At 36.1% G+C, this 21,055-nt stretch overlaps 1 protein-coding gene across 1 annotated transcript; it reads left to right on the forward strand.

Annotated features, from left to right (window-relative positions):
- The first annotated feature begins 272 nt into the window (after nt 1–272).
- LOC131662191 (uncharacterized) lies at nt 273–19,994 on the forward strand. The gene is made up of 4 exons (XM_058931903.1): nt 273–407; nt 3,149–3,214; nt 3,785–4,503; nt 19,780–19,994. Exon 3 carries the CDS (start codon nt 3,789–3,791, stop codon nt 4,500–4,502), a length of 714 nt encoding a protein of 237 aa, XP_058787886.1. The 5' UTR covers nt 273–407; nt 3,149–3,214; nt 3,785–3,788; the 3' UTR covers nt 4,503; nt 19,780–19,994.
- Nucleotides 19,995–21,055: the final 1,061 nt, after the last annotated feature.

Here is a 21,055-nt window from a genome sequence, read left to right on the forward strand (position 1 = left end):
TATCAGTATTTATTTGACTATTTTATTTGACTTATTTGGTGTGTTAATTAATTAATTGATTGTTAGATAATATAATAATTGATTATATTAATTAACTTGGTGTGTATATTTGTGTCTATTTAATTATTGGTGTTATGTAATTTGGTAACTAAAATAGAAATAATATATAGTATATATTTTATTGGGCTTATTTAATGATGTTAGGAGTAAATAGGGAATGTTATATTTAGGCCCATATAGTATAGTTAGTAAGAGTTAATGAGGAGGGATACCACATTTTTCTTTCATTTTCTTTTTTCATTTTCGGAGAGAGAGAGAGAGGCTGAGAAAGAAAAGAAGAAAAAGGGAAAAGAGGAAGAAAGGGGAAGAACTATGAGCAACTAGGGTTTGAAGAAAAAATTGAAGAGGTAAGGGGGAGAATCCTTATTATTATGGGTTAGTATGATTGGGTCAATGGGTAGATTAATATGATTTAGGGATTTTGTTCTTCTATTTCTAGGTTTTGACATGTTTAGGGTGAAACCCCTAAATTTCTATGGTTTTGTGGTTGTGATTGAATAATATATGTGGTGTTGAAATTGATTTATGTGTTCAACGTATTTGTATCTCCACTTTTGTTAATATACTTATACCAGGGACTGTTTTAATAACTTTGTTCTTCATTCTTGGTAAATTCTCTCGCCACACATACTGTTTATGGTGGAAACATGTCATATTTGAAAGCATAGTAGAAGTTATGTTATATAATTTGGTTGTCTATTGGCATATTAGGATAAAGTTGTCATTGTTAGTTTTGAGATAAATAGGCTTTTCCAACACCTCACTATATACATCTTCATCATGAGATAGAGAAAATGTGGTTGAGAATTAAACGGAGGAATACCATAAATAAATAGTTTAGATTACATTTGGATAAGCAATTGAGTGGAGTACTTGTAGTAGAAGAAGTACTACTTCTATTGTATAGCAGTAATGTAATTATTTATATATACTTGATAAACTATTCTCATGAGTTATAAAATAGGACTTGTATAAAGTTGGAATACATGTTAGTGATATGCCCTTAGTTAAGTTCTTAGAGGTTTGCTAAGTTTACACAAAATGTTGACACTACACCGTAATTTATACGGTTTTTTAGTTTTTTTAAATATTTTATTATCACCTAAAAATATGTGCATGTATATAATTGAATCTAACCTTCACATAAATTCATACGGTGTAGAAAAATGATGTAAGCTTTAGTGTAACTATAGCATTTCTCAAGTTCTTATGTACAAACCATTTCTAGATTTCTCACGTGAGATGAGTTCAATGGCCTTCTTGTTGCCGATTTTTTTTAATTCTATTTTATATACTTCTCAAATTCTATTGGCATACATTGTAGCTACAATATAAATGCATTGGAAAACTATGCTTCAGGCTTAATAAAATATGACTTTCATGGGTATAATTATTATTAATAATAATAATAATAATAATATTAGATATAATAATAATAATAATAATAATAATGATAATAATAATAATAAGTATTATTAGTATAATTTTTTAGGAGTTTTGAGTTAGAGATAAACATCGAGTTATTTGATTAATTAGTTAGTTTTAATTTCGATAGAATTGTCAATAGAGTTGTTAGAGTTGCCGATAGAGTTGTTAGAGTTGTTTTGAGTTATTAAGAGTCATATTTTTAATTGTTTGTATAATTCTGACATGTTTAGAGTTGTCAGTGTCTCCTTTTTTGTTGAAACTTAACAATTCATATCTTTTAAACCGTAATTCTGTTTGGGTTCCCGTTCAAAGTGTTAGGAAGCATAATTATGAGATGATTTACATAACTGAAACAACAGGATAGTGAAATTGTGAAACAGTAGCAATTATAGAACAAATATAAATTCAAAACAGTCTCGTTCGACCGAATAGCGGAGTTAAGCGGTATAATTAGTTGTTCGGAATTTGATGAAAATTTACGTGGTAGCTAAGTTTAATTAGTAGATTAACATGGTGGTGTTATTTTGTTGAAAATGTGATATTTACGAACCGACCGAAATAGTGTGGATTTAAATATCTTTTATATTAAATATTAGTTTTTGGAATAGAAAATGAATTAGAAACTTGGAACTAATGTAGTGTAATTATTAACTAGTTGATTTACTTAATAGTTGAATTAATTTCAATAAGTATAATTGATTGGATTATAATAAATATTGAAATTGATTATTCGGTTGTCGGTAACTTACGGTATTTTGGAAAGTTGACCGTAATTGTATTTTGACCAAATACTAATAAATTGATAATTGGTTTAGAAGTGTATTCTTATATTTTGTTACGATATGAATTAACATGAGATAGTATGGTTTGCTAGTGTTAATTGTATTTTGGTGAATCATAATTGAATATTGTTTCTATTATGTGGATTGATATCAATGTGTTGTGAATGTTGTGTACAATTTGATATATAATTCATAGAGTTGAATTATTATGGGTATGTGATAAGTTAAGATTGATGAGATAATCTTAATTGCATATGTTTGTTAACATTGTACATACATTCATGTCATGGTGTGCCTTGAAACAAAGGTGGTTTGCTTTGAAACAAAAGTGAGGCTTAGATTCTAGAGTGAATCGGAAGCGGTAAACTATATGTTTACATTTTGGTGGGCTTTGGTCTTGTCCGGATCTGAAGCGTGGCTAGATTCTATATGAATCGGAAGCGGTGGAACTTTGGGTCCACATTGGGTACCACATGCATAGAGTCACATGTCTTGCATTGAGTCACATTGGAGTTATGTGATATTTGAATATATGCAATTATGTGATTATGTGATTGTTATGTGTGCATGAGATGTGATAATTAAATTTGGTGATGTTTGATACATGATTTTGGTGATATATGTGAATGTGTGATAATGATGGTTCGTGTGTATATTTGGAAACATAGTATTGAATCAATTTGAGTATTATATTAATGAACTTGGTTGTATACTTGAATATGTGAAATATATTTGATAGTATGATTTATATGGTTATATAAGGTGTGACGAATTCCTTTAATTGTTGATTTAATCATTGTGCTTTATTATACTTTCTTCATAATGATTTGAATTCTCACCCTTCTGTTTTAATGTTGCCCTCGTTTGGCGACATGCAGGTTCTGGCGTTTAGTAGCTCGCGTGTGATCTTAGTCGGAGTTTCTTCCGAGTTATTTGGAGATTAGGTAGTGAGTCAATGCTCTGGTCATGTAACACTGGGTAGACTAGTTATTTGAACTCATGTTTCTATTCGGTTATGTATTACGTTTGATTTGAGAACTTGTTATGTTACTACTTGTTGTTTGATAGGCTCTTAAGCCAAATATTCTGAATTATGTTTTAATTTATGTTGATATGATTATTGAGACTTGATCATGGTATGGGACATGGATCATTTTATGAAACACATGAATATTTAGTAGTTTCCGCTGTGAATGCATATTCTGGATAAAGTATGATTAATTGAGAAGTGTTATTTGAAATGACCAGGTGTATCATATATTGTAAGTAAATGCTGTCGGTTTTTAAAGTCTTTTAGTTTTTTAAAACATCGATGTGACGCCCTTTTGTTATATGCATGCTTATTCTCTGATTATATGCTTATTTATTTTGGGGTATAAAAGGGGTGTTACATTAGTGGTATCAGAGCATGGTCGACCAGTTGGTCAAGGTTATTAATGTCTTTTATCCTGTTGTATTTGATTCGTGTATCTGACACGATTGATACTGTTTTGTCTGGTTGTTTGGTTGTTTAGGACGATGGCTGCAGGAAGGAATGTTGACATTAATGTTGAGGCAATGATGAGGTGGACTGGTGCGATTGGACAAGCGCTGCAAGAGAATGTCGGTTATGGAGGAAAGGATGAGTTTCGTGCTTTTGGAGACTTTCAAAGGTGCAACCCGCCGATCTTTGAAGGAGGGTATGGACCGGACAAAGCGCACACATGGATGAGAGGAATTGAGAAGATATTTCAAGTCGTGAGTTGTACTGATGTACAAAAGGTACAGTTTGGTACTCACATGCTGACAAAAGAAGCTGACGTTTGGTGGAGTAATACTGTACGGAGATTTGAAATAGAAGGTATTGAAGTTACTTGGACTCTTTTCTGTGATGCATTTTTGGGAAACTATTTTCCAGAAGATATGCGTGGAAAGAAAGAAGTGAGGTTTCTACAGTTGAAACGAGGAGGAGAAAAGTTCTGTGAGAAATCGTATGATGACATGAGGGAACAATCTGGTCTTGGCAAGAAGCCAAGTGGGGGAGGAGCTTCTACTTCGATTAAGTGCTACAGGTGTGGCGAGACGGGTCACAACACTGTTGATTGTGGAGTTGGTTCGAGTAGGATTTGCTACAGTTGTGGTGAGCAAGGACACAATTGTGCCATGTGCGATAAGCCAAAGAAGGAGCAAGCGAGAGGAAAAGTGTTTGTGTTGCCTGGTGCTGAGACCACTGCTAAAGAGAAGATAATATGAGGTACGTACTTTATTATTGATGATGGTGCAATGTATTCTTTCATTTCTTTGGATTATGCTGTGAGATTGGATCTTGTTTTATCTGTTATGCATAGAAGTATGGTTATTGATACAACTGCTTTGGTTTTGTTTCTACTTCTTTTGCGTGTTTGAATTATCTGCTGAGCATCTAGGTAGAGATTTTGGAATTGACTTAGTTTGTTTTCCGTTAGACCAATTTGATGAGAATTTTGGTATGAACTGTTTGGAGTTGAAGCAAGTAATTGTAACTTTAAGAGAGATTTTAGGTATTGGTGTTTTAAGTGATTTCGAGTGCGAGTTCTGAAGGAACACTATTATGGTTTAGTAACGATGGTTTATGTTTCATTATGATTTTCGACTATCTATTGACAAATTGAGGACTTGATCACCCTTAATCTATTATTGATAGAAGACGAGATCGTATTGGACGAGATAGACTTGTCTTACTAACTTGGTAGCGTGTAAAGCGACTAAGGAGAAGTTGAAGAGTTGAATTAAGAATTTGTTGACAAGAGGTTCATTTGTCTGAGGGTATAGTCGTAGAGTTACCCTTTTTGTCGAGTAAGAAGAAGGAAGGTTATATGAGGTAATGTTTCTTGAGGATATTTAATTCTAAGAGCGACGATGATCATGTTAAACATTTAAGGATTGTGTTATCGGTGCTGAAAGATAAGAAGGTTATGTAAAACTTTATGAATGTGAGTTTTGGTTGGAAGAAGTGAATTTTCTTGGATATGGGATTTCGAGTTGAGGTGTGTTGATGCAGATATCGATAAGTGGTAGCTTATGCTTCAAGGTAACTTAAAGTACATAAGAGGAATTATTCGATGTATGTATTGGAGTTGTTTGTCGTTGTATTTGTTTTGGAGTGTAAGAGGCATTGTTTGTTTGGATCAAGGTTTGATGAGTTGAGTGATCACAAGAGTTGAATATGAGGTAAACAAGACGAGTAGAATTTCGAAGGATTTTAATCTTTGGTTTGAATTACCATCCTGGAAAAGTGAAGGTTGTGGCCGATGCATTGAGTAGGAAATAATTTTATAAGTTATGTTGAGGACTCAAGAATTGGAAATCGTTGGAACGATTTAGAGACTTGAGTTTGGTTTGTGAGACGAAGTCTTCGTGTGTTAAGTTTGGTATGTTGAAGCTTACTTGTGGTATTCTTGACGAGGTTAGAGAGGGTCAAAAATTGGATTTAGAATTAGTTGACAATATGACATTGATGAAGCAAGGAAAAAGGTAATAACTTTCGGGTTGATGAGAATAGTGTCATGAGGAGTCATGATCGAGTTTGTATTCCTGATGTTTCAGATTTGAGAAAGAGAATTTATGAAGAAGGGCATCGTAATGGTTTGAGTATACGTCATGATGCTACTAAAACGTATCAAGATTTGAGGAAAATGTTTTGGTGGCAAGGTATGAAGATGGACATAGCGGAATTTGTGTATTCTTGTTTGACTTGTCAAAAGTCAAATATCAAACATCAAAAACCGTCTGGTTTGATGCAACTGTTATCTATTCCTGAGTGGAAGTGAGATAGTATCTCTATGGATTTTGTTTCGGGTTTGCCGAGAACATCGAGTAATTGTGAAGTGAGTTGGGTCAGTATGGATAGTTGACGAAATGTGCTCGTTTTATTCCGATGAAGATGGATTATTCGATGAAGAGACTTGCTAAGTTGTGCATCGAAAGGATTGTGTGTTGCATGGTATTTCCTTCGGATGTTGAAATGACATCTTTTGAAGCTTTGTATGGTCGTAAGTGTAGAATGTTTTGTATCGATATGAATCGATAGAGAGAGTGGATGTGGTTTCGGTGTCGAAATGGTTGTGTCGATTGAATTTTCGAGGACGAAAATATTTTAAGTGGGGGAGAGTTGTAACATCCCGATTTTTATTAATATTTTTATTAATTAAATTAGTAATTATATTATTTAGTGTTTTTAATAATTATTTGCTTAATTTAATCATTTCTTATGTTTATTGAAATTTTCGCGTTTTGGGATGATTTAGTCGGTATTAGTCTGGGATAGCGGATCAATATTTAATCGAAAATTTTAATATTTTTAGTATTAGAAATATTAATGAGTTAATATTTAGCGTTTTGGGAATTTTCCGAGTAATTAAGATTTGACCGGAAATATGAGACATTGAGTTATTAGAGGATTTTATCAGTATTTATTTGACTATTTTATTTGACTTATTTGGTGTGTTAATTAATTAATTGATTGTTAGATAATATAATAATTGGTTATATTAATTAACTTGGTGTGTATATTTGTGTCTATTTAATTATTGGTGTTATTGGGATTTTTGAACGTGATTATGGCATAAATATTACCTGGACCTACCTTATGATCTTGTGGAAATTAAATGGAATGAATGGGAGGGCCTGAATCTTGTTGAAAACGAACTTTGTTCGTGCCCTAATTTGAGAACTTTTTTCGTGAGTTTTGGTTGCTTCTTGAGGCTAGGGTTTTGTGAATATTTAAGGCTGAGAAGAGTGTGAAGGATAGAAAAACACTTAGAAAGGGGGGGTTTGAATAAGTGTGACTTTAAAAACTCTTAAGATAAAAACAATTGCACAATGATTTTTATCCTGGTTCGTTGTTAACGAAACTACTCCAGTCCACCCCCTTAGAATGATTTACCTCACCTGAGGATTTAATCCACTAATCAACCTTGATTACAATGGTTTTCCACTTAGATACCCTCTAAGTCTTCTAGAGTATTCTGATCACACCTTGATCACTCTAGGTACCTTTTACAAATAAATGTAAAACAAATTCTTACAAGAGTATAAAAATGCTTCTTAATAAGCTATAATCACAAGTGTGATATTTCTCTTAAGTTCTAAGCTTAAATCTCACTAAGATATTACACATGAAGTGAGGTTGAAGATGAAGTTTGATTCAACAGCGTTTCAGTAAGTTTGTAAGAGTTGTTCGTAAATTGGTATTGTAACCTTGCTTCTTATCAGAACTTCACTATTTATAGGCGTTTTGAGAAGATGACCATTGGGAGCATTTAATGCGTTGCGTGATCCGTACAACTTTGCATTTAATGTTTCACTCTTTTGTCAACTACCTCGAGCATTGCTTTTCCTGCTTTAACTGACTTTGCCTTTAATAGCTTCTAACGTTCCTTTTGTCAGTCAGCGTAGCCTATCATCTTGTACTTGCTTCTGATCTGATCTTTGTAGATACAACGTTTGAATATCAGATTCATTCAGCTTGGTGTAGAGCATATTCTTGTCTTCTGACTTTGAAGTGCTTCTAGCGTGATACCATAAGAACTTCAGTGCTTCTGCTTTTGAACTCAAGTTCTTCTGATGCTTCATAGACCATGTTCTGATTCTGCTTGACTATCTTCTGATGTCTTGCGAGAGCATGTTCTGATGTTGCATACTTGAACCTTCTGAGTCAGTGCTTCTTGCGCTGAATTGTGCATACTCTTTATATATTTCCTGAAATGGAAAATGCATAGGATTAGAGTACCACATTGTCTTATACAAAATTCATATATAATGTTATCATCAAAACTAAGAATATTGATCAGAACAATTCTTGTTCTAACAATCTCCCCCTTTTTGATGATGACAAAAACATATATAATTGATATGAATTTGCAATCAGAATATCAGATGACTAAAGACAATTACACAGTTATAGCATAAGCATATAAACATAGTTGTCGCACGCTCGCGAAATGAACAGAGTCGCCACCAATATATTTATCCCATAAGGGAAAGGAATATCAGAAAACCTAACAAAGGAAGGAACAGGGTCTTGCGACCAGAGAATCAAGGTACGGGAGTCGGTTACGCAAGGGGAAGGTATTAGCACCCCTCGCGCCCATCGTACTCGATGGTATCCACCTATGTTTGTTTCTATCTAAAGGGTGTGTACTAAAGCTTAATTACTAAGGGAATGCATGCAAATGAAAGAAGAAGAAACACGGGGAAAATAAGGAATATAAATAATTGTGCTCGCTTAGGCCCCGCGACCCAATGCCTACGTATCCTTTTCAGGAATCAGAGCGCCGTAGTTCGGCTCTTTAGTTTTTGTTTGTTTTTGTGTTTTTTAGTGGACGAAGTTACATTCGCACTCCGCTGCTCGACCTCTGGAGTCTTAAGCTGGGAATGGAGCGGAAATAACATGTCCGATTAAAGAATGCCTCGGAGGCGAGATAGAGAAGAGAGTTTGAGCGTTTCGAGGAAATCCCTTAAGCAAGGGAAACTCGAGTTACTCTTTGGTTTGTGTTTTTTAGAAGTTGGGAACTTACGCCTGAATGGGACCCTTAAGCAAGGGAGATCCAAGCACTCGAACATTCCCTTAAGCAAGGGATGTTTCAAGGTTCCATTTCCTTTTTAAGAATTTTCACTTTGATTATTAATGTTTTAAGTGTTTTCTTTGTATTTTTTATGGGGATTTTTATTCAAGTATTTATTAATGTTTTATGGTTGTAAAAGAAAAAAGAAATGAAAATAGGGAATTAGTTCTAATTTCTAAATCTATGTTGTGGATATTCTAAAAGACAAATAGGGAGGAAAAAGCAATTAAATGGATTAAAACCAACATCAAGGACCAAGGGCATTTTAGACATTTCACAATGGAAAATATTCACAAAACAATTAGAAAATCACACAAACTATAAAGGAAATTAATCACAAACAATTTCATTTTTTATTTAATAGAGAAATTAATTTGAATTAATAAAGAAGACTATTATCTATTTATGGTTTTTTTTTTGTATGAAAAACTATTTATTAAAATTCTACAAAAATGCTAATTAAAAGTCACTTAAAAGAAATTTTAAAAAAACTAGTTGGTAGGAAAATTATTTTTGTTGTTTTTTATCTAAAAGAAAAAAACAATTAATCAATCAAAGAGAATAAAAAAAACTATTTTTATTACCTAGTTTGGTGAGGGAGGAGAGAGAGAGTAGAGAGAGAGAAGGGGGAGAGAGAGAGAGAGGGGGAGAGAGAGTTTGAACGTTTCAAGTGGCACCCTTAAGCAAGGGAGACTCAAGTTGTTCCTCTTTTTTTTCTCCCTTTTATGTGAATGTATGTGCTTCTATTTATATTGCCAATGATTGGATTGTGATTTGGATTCTTGAATGTGGGACTTGAAAAATGTAGTTTGCAACACACCTTTTCCATTTCTCCAATGTGGGACTTGCACCATCACCTTTTTTCATTTTTTCAATGTGGGACTCTAACTTGTGTTGTATGTTGCAATTGCTCTTTTTCTTCATGCTATGGTGCTCACTTTAGACACTTATATCTCAAGCCATGGGTGGTCAAATGATGCAAGAATGGTGTCATATCAAAGAGGGCATGGGATAGAACAAGATTGGTGTTGAAAATATCTCAGGATAAGGCTTAGAAATATGAGAAAAATGGCCTTGAACTCATGCAACCATCACTGCACACGCCCAACAGCATGCAGTCCCGTGCGTATGGCCAAATTGTGACTCTGCGAGGGTGGTACTTTGAGCCTCTCTATCTCGATCAATACATGTCCAAAATCAGTGATACTGGTCTCATTGGATAGAGGACATGGCAAATAATAGTTTAGAACTGGGCTTGTTTAAGATAGAGACTTGTGGAAGGAGAAAGAGGCCTTGACATTTGGCCCGCCACGTGTTTGCTGAAATGCGTTGCGTGCCCAGAATTCTGTGTCATGGCTGCCTGCAGAGTTTGGTCAGGGTTGGGGCACCACTTTGAAGGCTTGTATCTCACTCAATATTTGTCCAATTGTCCCAATTCTTGTTTCAGTGGATAGAGGAGATGGCAAGGAAGAGATGGATACCAAGTTTGCATTCATAGCACTTCTGTAGAGCTCTAAAAATGGCTGGAGATTTGGCACGCCATGTGTTTGTTAAAATGTCGGGTCATGACCTGCCTTGTGACCTGGATTGTGCCTTGATTTAAATGAGTTTTCAGAAACTCCACACCACTTCAACTCTTCATACAAGCTTCAAATAAAAAAGTGTCCAACTACAAAGTTGTTCTCCTCCATGAGAGGAAGAACTTTGATGTTGGAAATTTCTCCGAAAAATTCCGTTTGCCACGTGTAATTCAGTGCTGAAGTGGACTGCCCAACAAGATTCGAAACACCCTTCTAAGTGTTGAAAATTGCCTTTTTTTGTCATTTTTTCTATTTTTGGCAGCTTTTTGTCAAACTCCCGATTTTATCCATTCTTTGACTTTTCTTGCCCGATTTTCCACCAAAAGTCAATATTTGAATAATTCCTCTGATTCTGACCCAAAAGTCAACTGTTCCGATTTTTCCGACTATTGATGAAATTCCCGATTAAACCTCTTCCAATCGAATCCAGTCAAACAAACCCCTCCACAAGGTCAGCATGAGAAGTTTTCCACACATAGGAGCCATTCCCGATTAAATGTTGACCAGAAAGTCAACTGGTTGACTTTGGTCAAAGAAACCCTGATTTAACGAACCAGATGATTTGCGCTCTTCAATCAATGTCCTGATTCGAAGCAGAGAGACACCCCAATCTAGGAGGACTTCAATGAACATAGAGCCACATGATTATACCTCAGTCTTCCTTGTTCTCCGATCAAACTTCTTTGCAATAAAGCTCTTTCTTTGCTAGACTTTTGAATAGTACCAGTGATACGACTGCATGAATGTGAGTTATGACCTAAGTGATGTATGTACATGAACCATAAGCCATATGAGTAGGGTAGGACAAATTTGGGGTATGACAGCTGCCCCTATTTAATCGTCTTAAACCTGAGAGCGAGATTGGCGCTAGCCTTTCAAGCATTCAAGGTAGAAGAAGATTAAATACCAAGTAAACCTGAAAATTTGTCTTATGATGAGATGTGATCCACTGGGGATAAGATGATGTCAAATCCACTAAGGAAAACTGCGTCAATTCTGGATCGAACGAAGTAACCCTGGGTTAGGAATGAAGTGGAATTCAACTCTGGGTTGAGTGGGAAAAAGACAAGAAGACAACCATCAACTCTGGGTTGAGTGGAAAAAAGAGAAGGGTCAACTCTGGGTTGAGTAAAAGATAACCGTCAACTCTTGGTTGAGTGGGAAAAGAAACAAGAAGAAATATCCGTCAACTCTGGGTTAGAGGGAAAGAAACAAGACAACCATCAACTCTGGGTTGAGTGGGAAAAAGATAAGCATCAACTCTGGGTTGAATAAAAGACAAACATCAACTCTGGGTTGAATAAAAGGTGACCGTCAATTCTGAGTGAGTGGGAAAGAAACAAGACAACCATCAACTCTGGGTTGAGTGGGAAAAAGATAAGCATCAACTCTGGGTTGAATAAAAGACAAACATCAACTCTGGGTTGAATAAAAGGTGACCGTCAACTCTGGGTGAGTGGGGAAAAGGTAAGGGTCAACTCTGGGTTGAATAAAGGAAGACCGTCAACTCTGGGTGAGTGGGAAAAAGATAAGCATCAACTCTGGGTTGAATAAAAGACAAACATCAACTCTGGGTTGAATAAAAGGTGACCGTCAACTCTGGGTGAGTGGGGAAGAAACAAGACAACCATCAACTCTGGGTTGAGTGGGAAAAAGATAAGCATCAACTCTGGGTTGAATAAAAGACAAACATCAACTCTGGGTTGAATAAAAGGTGACCGTCAACTCTGGGTGAGTGGGGAAAAGGTAAGGGTCAACTCTGGGTTGAATAAAGGAAGACCGTCAACTCTGGGTGAGTGGGAAAAAGATAAGCATCATCTCTGGGTTGAATAAAAGACAAACATCAACTCTGGGTTGAATAAAAGGTGACCGTCAACTCTGGGTGAGTGGGGAAGAAACAAGACAACCATCAACTCTGGGTTGAGTGGGAAAAAGATAAGCATCAACTCTGGGTTGAATAAAAGACAAACATCAACTCTGGGTTGAATAAAAGGTGACCGTCAACTCTGGGTGAGTGGGGAAAAGGTAAGGGTCAACTCTGGGTTGAATAAAGGAAGACCGTCAACTCTGGGTGAGTGGGAAAAGATAATTAACTCGGGGTTAAAAGATGAAAGGAAGGTCAACTCTAGGTTGAACACAAAGACACCAACTCTGGGTTGAAGCAAGATGAACATGATTGACTTCAGGAGATGACACCACAATGGTAACTCTGAGTGCCCTAGTGGAATATCAATTGATTGCTTGTAGAGAACCCATCTGATGAGTAACTTGGCTTATGCTTCACATGCAAATGTTTGATTTATTTGTGCACTTCTGGAAATGCAATGCAAGGGATTCTATATGCAGTGTACTGATGCATTGTTCAGGGTTTCTGCTTTGATGTGGAATAGATTAGGTGGAGTTTTGAAACTCTGCTTGATTCAAGATGGGGTGGATGGCCCTGCTTTGTTGATGATCGGATCATGCGGGTGAAATGATAATGAAAATGCAATGATATGCATGATGATTGTATGATTATGAGTGCAATGATTGTCTCCAAGATACCAGGAGTGGATGGAGTATGCCCTTGTGGAAGGTTGTTGCTTGAAGGACAACACTTGTGAAGGTGAGGTGTTTAGTTTGACTCCTCGACACTTGTCTTGATATCTGACACTTGCTTGGGGATGGAAGAAAGAATTGTCACTAGCTTGCCCCAGCTTGTATGACCTTTTGAGATAGAATTTTGACATGCTTGAATCATGGAGATGTGCAATGGTCTGCCCCAGTGTGGATGAAGGGATGAATGCCCCAGATTGGAAGGAACTCTTCCACCAGATGGGTGCTTCAGAGACTTGCTTTGTGGATGACCAACCTTTGCCCTTGTAAGATTACTCGATTGGAATTTCAATGTTGGACTTTCCTTGGTATCAAGCATTTACTTTCTGATTAGAGGCAAATCTGTTTTGCAAGAGATAATGAGAAATGTGATGCACATGTTAATCTCAAAGAAAAGTTTTATTTGTCAAAATGTTGTATTGATACTAACACAAGTGACACAGCAACATTAGGAGTCAGTTTTGACATGATTTATAGTTTGTATGCTCTCGGAACGAACCATGCCTCAATTAGGACTTTTGAGGGTTGTAACGTGGTCGGGTTCACGGTTTGAGAAACAAAGGATAAAGGCTCAAGTTCTACTTAACCCACCCCTCTTCGTGATGTTCTCCAGTCCTACGTTCAGATAGTTTGACACGAGTGTTCGCCTTTCAGGAAGGATTGCGATGGATGAGGATCCTTTGTAGCTTTGATTGAAGTGGCAGTCACCCTTTGATGCTTTCGTTGATGATCACAACAACTTGTTCCTTGGAGGATTTTTGTTCTTTTGCTTTTGACTTTTGCTTTCCCTAACTTTTGCCTGGACAGAAAGTTTCTTTTGACTTTGATTTTTGTTGTCCAGCGGGATATGCCCCAATTTTTCCTAAGTCATTTGCTTCAAAGCTTTTCTTTTTGACTTAGCGGGCTATTGCTTCTTTCTTTTTTGATCATGATTCAATACTTTTTTCTTCATTCTCTTTTGCCTCGTTCGGGAACAAGTTGTATGACTTTTGTGATTGACTTGATGAAAAGGCTGTGACTGCCCTCTTCTTAGTGAATAGGAGACATCCATTGTGGATTGTGCTCTTTTTTGTGAGATATGATTGATCCTCTGATGGAATATCTGAAAGATGAGCGCTCGGTCGCACTAACTGAAGACTACCTGCTGTCATACCCCAAATTTGTCCTACCCCTTTACTTCTAACTGGCTTAGGCTTTGCATTCATGTACATACATCACTTAGGTCATAATCCATATCCATGCATTCATATCATAGGTGTTACTCAAGGGCTAGCAAGAAAAAGCTCCATTGCAAAGAAGTTTGATCAAAGAATGAGAAAACTGAGGTATAATCATGTGGCTCTATGTTCATTGAAGTCCTCCTGGATTGGGGTGTCTCTCTGCTTCAAATCAGGGCATTGGTTAGAGGGTACAAGCTTGCAAATCATCTGGTTCTTTAAATCAGGGTTTCTTTGACCAAAGTCAACCAGTTGACTTTCTGGTTAACATTTAATCAGAAGTGGCTTCTATGTGTGGAAAACTTCTCATACTGACTGTGTGGACGTGTTTGTTTGACTAGATGTGAGTGGAAGAGATTTAATCGGGAATTTCATCAATAGCCGGAAAAATCGGGACGGTTGACTTTTGGGTCAAAATCGGAAAATTATTCAAATATCGACTTTTGGTGGAGAATTAATCAAGAAAAGTCGAAGAAGGGATAAAATCGGGAGTTCGACAAAAAGTTGCCAAAATAGCAAAAGAGACAAAAAAGGAAAGTTTTCATACTTAGAAATTTTTTTTGAGGTTTTAAATCTTGATGGACAGTCCACTTCAGCCCTGATTTACACGTGGCAAATGACATTTTTTGGAGAAATTTCAAACATCAAAGTTGTTCCTCTCCTGGAGGAGAACAACTTTGTAGTTGGACACTTTTTCATTTGAAGCTTGGTTAGAGAGTTATTGAGGTTTGGAGTTGCTGAAGATCCATTCAATCTAAGTCACAATCCAAGTCACAAGCCAGGTCATGACCAGACATTTCATCAAGCACGTGGCATGCCAAATCTCAAGCCAATTTTAGAGCTCTACAAAAATGCCATGGAAGCAAACTTGGTATCATTCTAATCTTTTCCATGTGCTCTATCCAACAAAACAAGAATCATGGCAATTGAACAAGTATTGAATGAATGGCAAGCCCTCAAAGTCATGCCCTCACCCTGACCAAATCAAGCATCTGGCCAAGGCAGAAACCCAGGTCACGCGCATGCATATCATCAAACACATGGTGGGCTAGATTCAGATCCAAATTTCTTCCTCCACAAGTCTCCATGTTGGGCAAGCTTGGTCTCAAACTACTCTCCTCCATGCCCTCTATCCATTAGTCAAATTATCATGAAAGTTGGACATGGGATGAACAAGTTACAAGACCCCAAAGTAGTGCTCTGGCCAAGTCACATTTTTGCCAAAGATATGAGCCATGGTCAGGGTCACGCGCGCAGGTAGTGTGCAGTGGCATGTCATCACTCTGCAAGCAACTTTTGAACGGGCTACAGGTGTGTTCCTTCAAACTTCTCAACATCAATCTTCTTCTATTATGTATCCTCTTTACATTGGTCTAGAGTTGGACATAAGGGGGAGCTCATAGAAGAAGATATAAGCTTACGAAGTCATCATCATGATCATGCTGAACCAAGGGAAGGTTGAGCTTTATTTGCAACATACACCAAGTCATTACTTACCATAACAAGCCATGCAATATTCTGAATGCAAAAAGGTGAGGAAAGAGCTCACTCCAAATATGCTAAACTTGCTTATTAAGTTTAGAGAAAATGCAAGCTATAGCATCCCTCACTATCACTCTCATGCAACCATGAATAAGAACCAAAGGACCTTACTCCACTAAGCAAAAGCTACACTACCAATCCCACCTTGAAAATTGCACATTATGAACCACTCTCCTCACCCTATATAAATACACGCACACTCACTTTCATTCCCCTCACACACTCATTTTTCCACATTCACTCTTCTCAAAATCTCTCCTCACTCTTCTTTCTCTCTCGGTTCGCTTTCTCTCTCTATCACCTTCAAAAGTTTGTTACGTTTTGTAACAAACTTCATCCACCACCACACACCGCCACACACCACCAGCGACTCTTCCACCATCACAAACTTCAACCAACACCGTCACCACCGTAACCGCCCTCACCATCAACCTCCGAGAATCTCCATTGATCAACATCATCATTCTTCCACCATCATCAGTAGCACGCAGCCTTCACCATCATCAAACTAACTCCAAGCAATCACTACCAACCGCCATAAGCAAAGAAAGCAAAACGAAACGGTTCGCATCGACTAGAATCATCGCTGCTCACGTCAAGAACAACGGAGCGTAAAGGAGCTTTCTGGAAACGTTAAATTCCCTCAGGTGTGATCTCTAAATCTCTCTAAACTCTCAGCTTCCATGTTAGGTCCGTATAGAGCTTGCTAGATGCATTTGTTTGTGGATCTCTGAACGTTGTATCTTACATGGATTAACAGTTTCTTGAGTGTATAAATTGTGCGAATAGAATACGATTAGCATACTGTGTGGTTCTCGCTTTTTCATGGAGTTTTCTTGAAGTTAGGGTTTATGAAACGTGGTGCAGTTTGCATTTTAGAGAATGAATTAGAGAAACATGATGGCAGATTCGCATTCAGTGAGGAAAAATTAGTCGGATGGTGGTGTTTGTTCGGATTTCTGGAGATTTTGGTATGTCTCCGCCGCCGGAATGGCCGGAGAAGGTGACCGGAGGTATCTCCGGTGTAACACCCCGAATTTAATTAAATTGGTTAATTAAATTATTGAAGGATTTAAATATTTGATTTAGTCGAATTTGGATTGTCGGTGTTATTTAAGGGCGTATTTGGAATTATATAAATTGAAGACGGATATTCGAAAAATAATATTAAGAATAATATTATTTATAAGTCGGAATTATTATATTGAAGGAATTATTATTATAAGTGATATAATTGATTATTGAGTTATATCTCTTATTGGGCCTAAATTGATTTTGGAGGATATTAAATAAAGAGAGGATTTAAACACTAAGCCCAATTGGTTTTATATTAGGGTTTTAGAGATGAGAAAGAGTTGTGTTGTCATTTTGGGAGAAAACAAGATTTGAAGAGAAAGAGGCAAGACTATGGAGAAGAAGAAGGAACTTGAAGATTTTTCATTCATGGTGTTAATTAAAGATGCAATTAGAGACCCATTGAGTTGCTTCCATTGATAAGGTAAGGGTGGGGTTCTCTTCCTATAATGGGGCTCATGAAAAATTGTATGTGGGGAATTGGATGTGTAGATTTATTGCATTTACTTGTGATTAATTGTTTGCTGGAAATTAGGGATTTAGGTCAATGTTTTGTTGTGTTAAATTGTTACCAAAACTAGCAATTCTGTTTGGGGTTGTTGTTACTGTTTGTTTCTATTTGTTACTGTTAATCTGTAGTATTGAACGTGAGTGATGGAGATGAAACACGGTCTATTGGCAATAGCAACATGCTAACGGAACAGACACCCCTCGGTTATGCCTTAGATTCGCCTCACAAATAAGATTACAAAATAAATCTACCTACTTCCTAGATGCTCACACTACTTAACCTTAGTATTGGAATATCTTTTCCAAGTGCATCCGTCTGTTTTTCCAATTAACTATTGCTAGCTTCTACTTCAAGTTCATTATTAAGTGGAACCCACTATTTTAATTCCTTATAAATTCATAAGGCTATTAACCAATTATTTTAATTCTTAATTATCCTAATAGTTGAATAGAATATTTCATAGTGTCACGATTTTGCTGGATTATTCATGGCATGCTTAATTTTTGTTTTTATGTTAAAAGACTTTGATAATTTTAAGAGTGCTTATTTTGGTGCTTACTCATTTCGTATGGAACTAGTTGAATTTACAAATCTCAAGATGTAATTAAATATTATGGTTCAACATAAAAACTGTAAGTTTATAGAGTTAAGAGGCAATAAGGTTCATAATTAAATACTGGGTGTTTTATAGAAACAGTGATAGGACTAATAAATGTAAACAGTCCCTTTTGATCGGAATAGCCGAATTAAGCGGTTTATTTAGCTATCCGGAATTTGATGAAAATTGACGTGGTAGCTAAGTTTAATTAGTAGATTAACGTGTTGATGTTATTTTGTTGAAATTGTGATATTTTACGAATCAACCGAAATTGTGTTTGGTTTAAATATTCTTTATAAATAAATTATAATAATTTAATAGAATTGTCAATAGAGTTGTCAATAGAGTTGTTAGAGTCGACAATAAGTTGTCAGAGTTGTTTTGAATTATTAAGAGTCATACTTTTATTTGTTTTGAGTAATTCTGACATGTTTAGAGTTGTCAGTGTATAACGTCGGTGTTTGTTTCTTTATTGGAACTTTAACAATTCATATCTTTTGAACCGTAACTCCGTTTGAGTCTCCGTTCGAGGCGTTAGAAAGCTAGCGTGATATTCTTTTCAATAAAAATGGTTTTGAGCAATAGAATGCTAGAAATTGGAAATGGAGTAGAAATAGAAGTGAATTAAATTAATATAGTGTGACTATTAATTGGTTGATTAAATTAATAGTTGAATTAATTTCAATGTGTTTAATTGATTAGAATATAATTTGGAATTAGATTAACTATTTGGTTTGTCGGTAAATTACGATATTTGAGAATTTATCCGTAATTGTGTTTTGACTTGAATATGTATGTTGAGAAATATATATTATTATGTCAATGATGTTGTTTTGATATTGATTCTCTGTGGGTAGTTGGATGACATTAATTTTAATGATTAATTGCTTGATTTTAAATGTGTATGTTCATATATAATTGGCAAAATGAGAATTAACATAAGATAGTATGGTTACTAGTGTTAATTGGATTTTGTGAATCGTAATTGATTAATTGACCTTTTATACGTGAATGATATGTATGTGTTGTGAATGTTGTGTACAATTGGTGGATAATTCATCGAGTTGAATTATTGTGATATGCTAAATATTAAGATGGTAGAGATGATCTTAATTGCATATGTTTGATTAACATTGTACATACATTCATATCATGGATGCCTTGAAACAAAGGTGGTTTGCTTTGAAACATAAGCGAGGCTTGGATTCTAGAGTGAATTCGGAAAGCGGTAAACTATATGTTTACATTTGGTGGCTTTGATCTTGTCCGGATCTGAAGCGTGGCTAGATTCTATATGAATCGGAAGCGGTGGAACTTTGGGTCCACATTGGGTACCACATGCATAGAGTCACATGTCTTGCATTGAGTCACATTGAGGTTAAGTGATGTTTGAATATATGCATTTATGTGATTGTCATGTGTACATGAGATGAGATAATTGAAATTGGTGATGTTTGATATATCATTGGCTAAACGTGTGAATATGTGATAATGATGGATTGTGTATATATTTGGGATAATAGTATTGAATCTTTTGAGTATTATACTATTGAATTTTGTGCTTACTTGAATATGTGAAATTTATTAGATGATACTATTTACATGATTATGACTTGTTGTGTGATGAAAAGTATGTGAGATTAATGAACTGTAGAAGTATGATGTGTATAGTAGCTATTGATACTTGTGATGTGATGATTTTATATGTCTGAATCCTAGCATGCAATTTATCATACGCCCACTTATATGATTTGATATCTCACCCTTTTCTCTTGTTTCGCCGTTGCCTTTATATTGGTAACGTGTAGGTATTCGAGTATGAAGATTTAGTTGCCGTTACTTGAGTCGGTTGTCGCTCTGATACGTAGCACTCTGGGGGGAACGATTTATGTCATTCATGATGTTGTTGTTTAATTATGTTATCTTGGTTGAACAAAATGATAAGTTAACTGAAGATATTTTATTGAATACTTGTTTAAGTGATTCCGCTGTGTTTTAATAAAATAAGTTATTCTGTTTCAAAGGTGCTATGTATCCGCTTTATGCGACGAGTTGATTTGTTTTGTTTTAATTATGTGACGCCTCATTTGTTTATTGAGAAATTTTGAAAACTCTGATTTATATATATTTGTCGCGTAGAAATGGGGTGTTACATTAGTGGTATCAGAGCAGGTCGGTCATTCCGGCCAAGTTGTCTAGTCTGTTGAGTTGTGCGACAGTTGAATGTTGTCAGTGTTTTAGTCTTTAGTACACGACACGTGTGTGAAACACTGTCTGTGCTTGTTTGTTTTGTTGCAGGAATTGGTTTGTGTCCAAGTGGGGGAGAAGTTTTACTTCTTGATGATGTTTCTGCTGTAAGAGATGGTTCGGTATATTGTCAACAAGCGACGATGCAAGTGTTGTTGAGAGTTTTGGATGTCACCCGGATTCGGAAATGACTTGAAGTTAAGAATTATTTTGGAAGAAGGAATTTAGAAAGTGGCGATGTTCAGCATGGTTGAGGACTGTGAAGTTATCAGTGTGTTTAACCTTTGCGTCTGATGCCAGTGTTTGGCAAGTGTTAAAGTGATGAGGTTACAGTGGAACTTATATTGGACTCGCATAAGTGATTGACGAACGTAGTCGATGCGTGAAGTGTTGTGAATCGCAAACCCGAGTTGGAACTCGAGAATGCGCGTAGCTTGAGTTTTGGATATCTGATTTGAACTTCGTTTGAAGCGTCAGAAAGATAACGAGATGAAGTGTATTATAAGAATGATATCCGCAGCCCTAATAGATTTGATTTTGACGTGATGATGTTGGGATGGGGTGCAGTTTGTCGTCGAAGTTATTTGAGGAGTTTAGGAGATAACATAAAAATTGTCGATGCTTGACGTTGATGTTTACAATTCGAATAACGTCAGAGATTTGTATTTTGGGTTTCGAGTATCAGTTGGACGTACCGTTTGAACCTATGAAGAGGTGAAGTTGTATTATACCTTATGGAAATGTGTAAGTCTGTTGAATAAGAATGGTTGTTACCGCAAATGTCTGAAGTGAAGTTAAGCAGAACTTGTTGTTAATGATTAAAATGAGAAGACGAGA

Source organism: Vicia villosa, linkage group LG3 (assembly GCF_029867415.1).
Source record: "Vicia villosa cultivar HV-30 ecotype Madison, WI linkage group LG3, Vvil1.0, whole genome shotgun sequence".
NCBI lineage: Eukaryota > Viridiplantae > Streptophyta > Magnoliopsida > Fabales > Fabaceae > Vicia > Vicia villosa.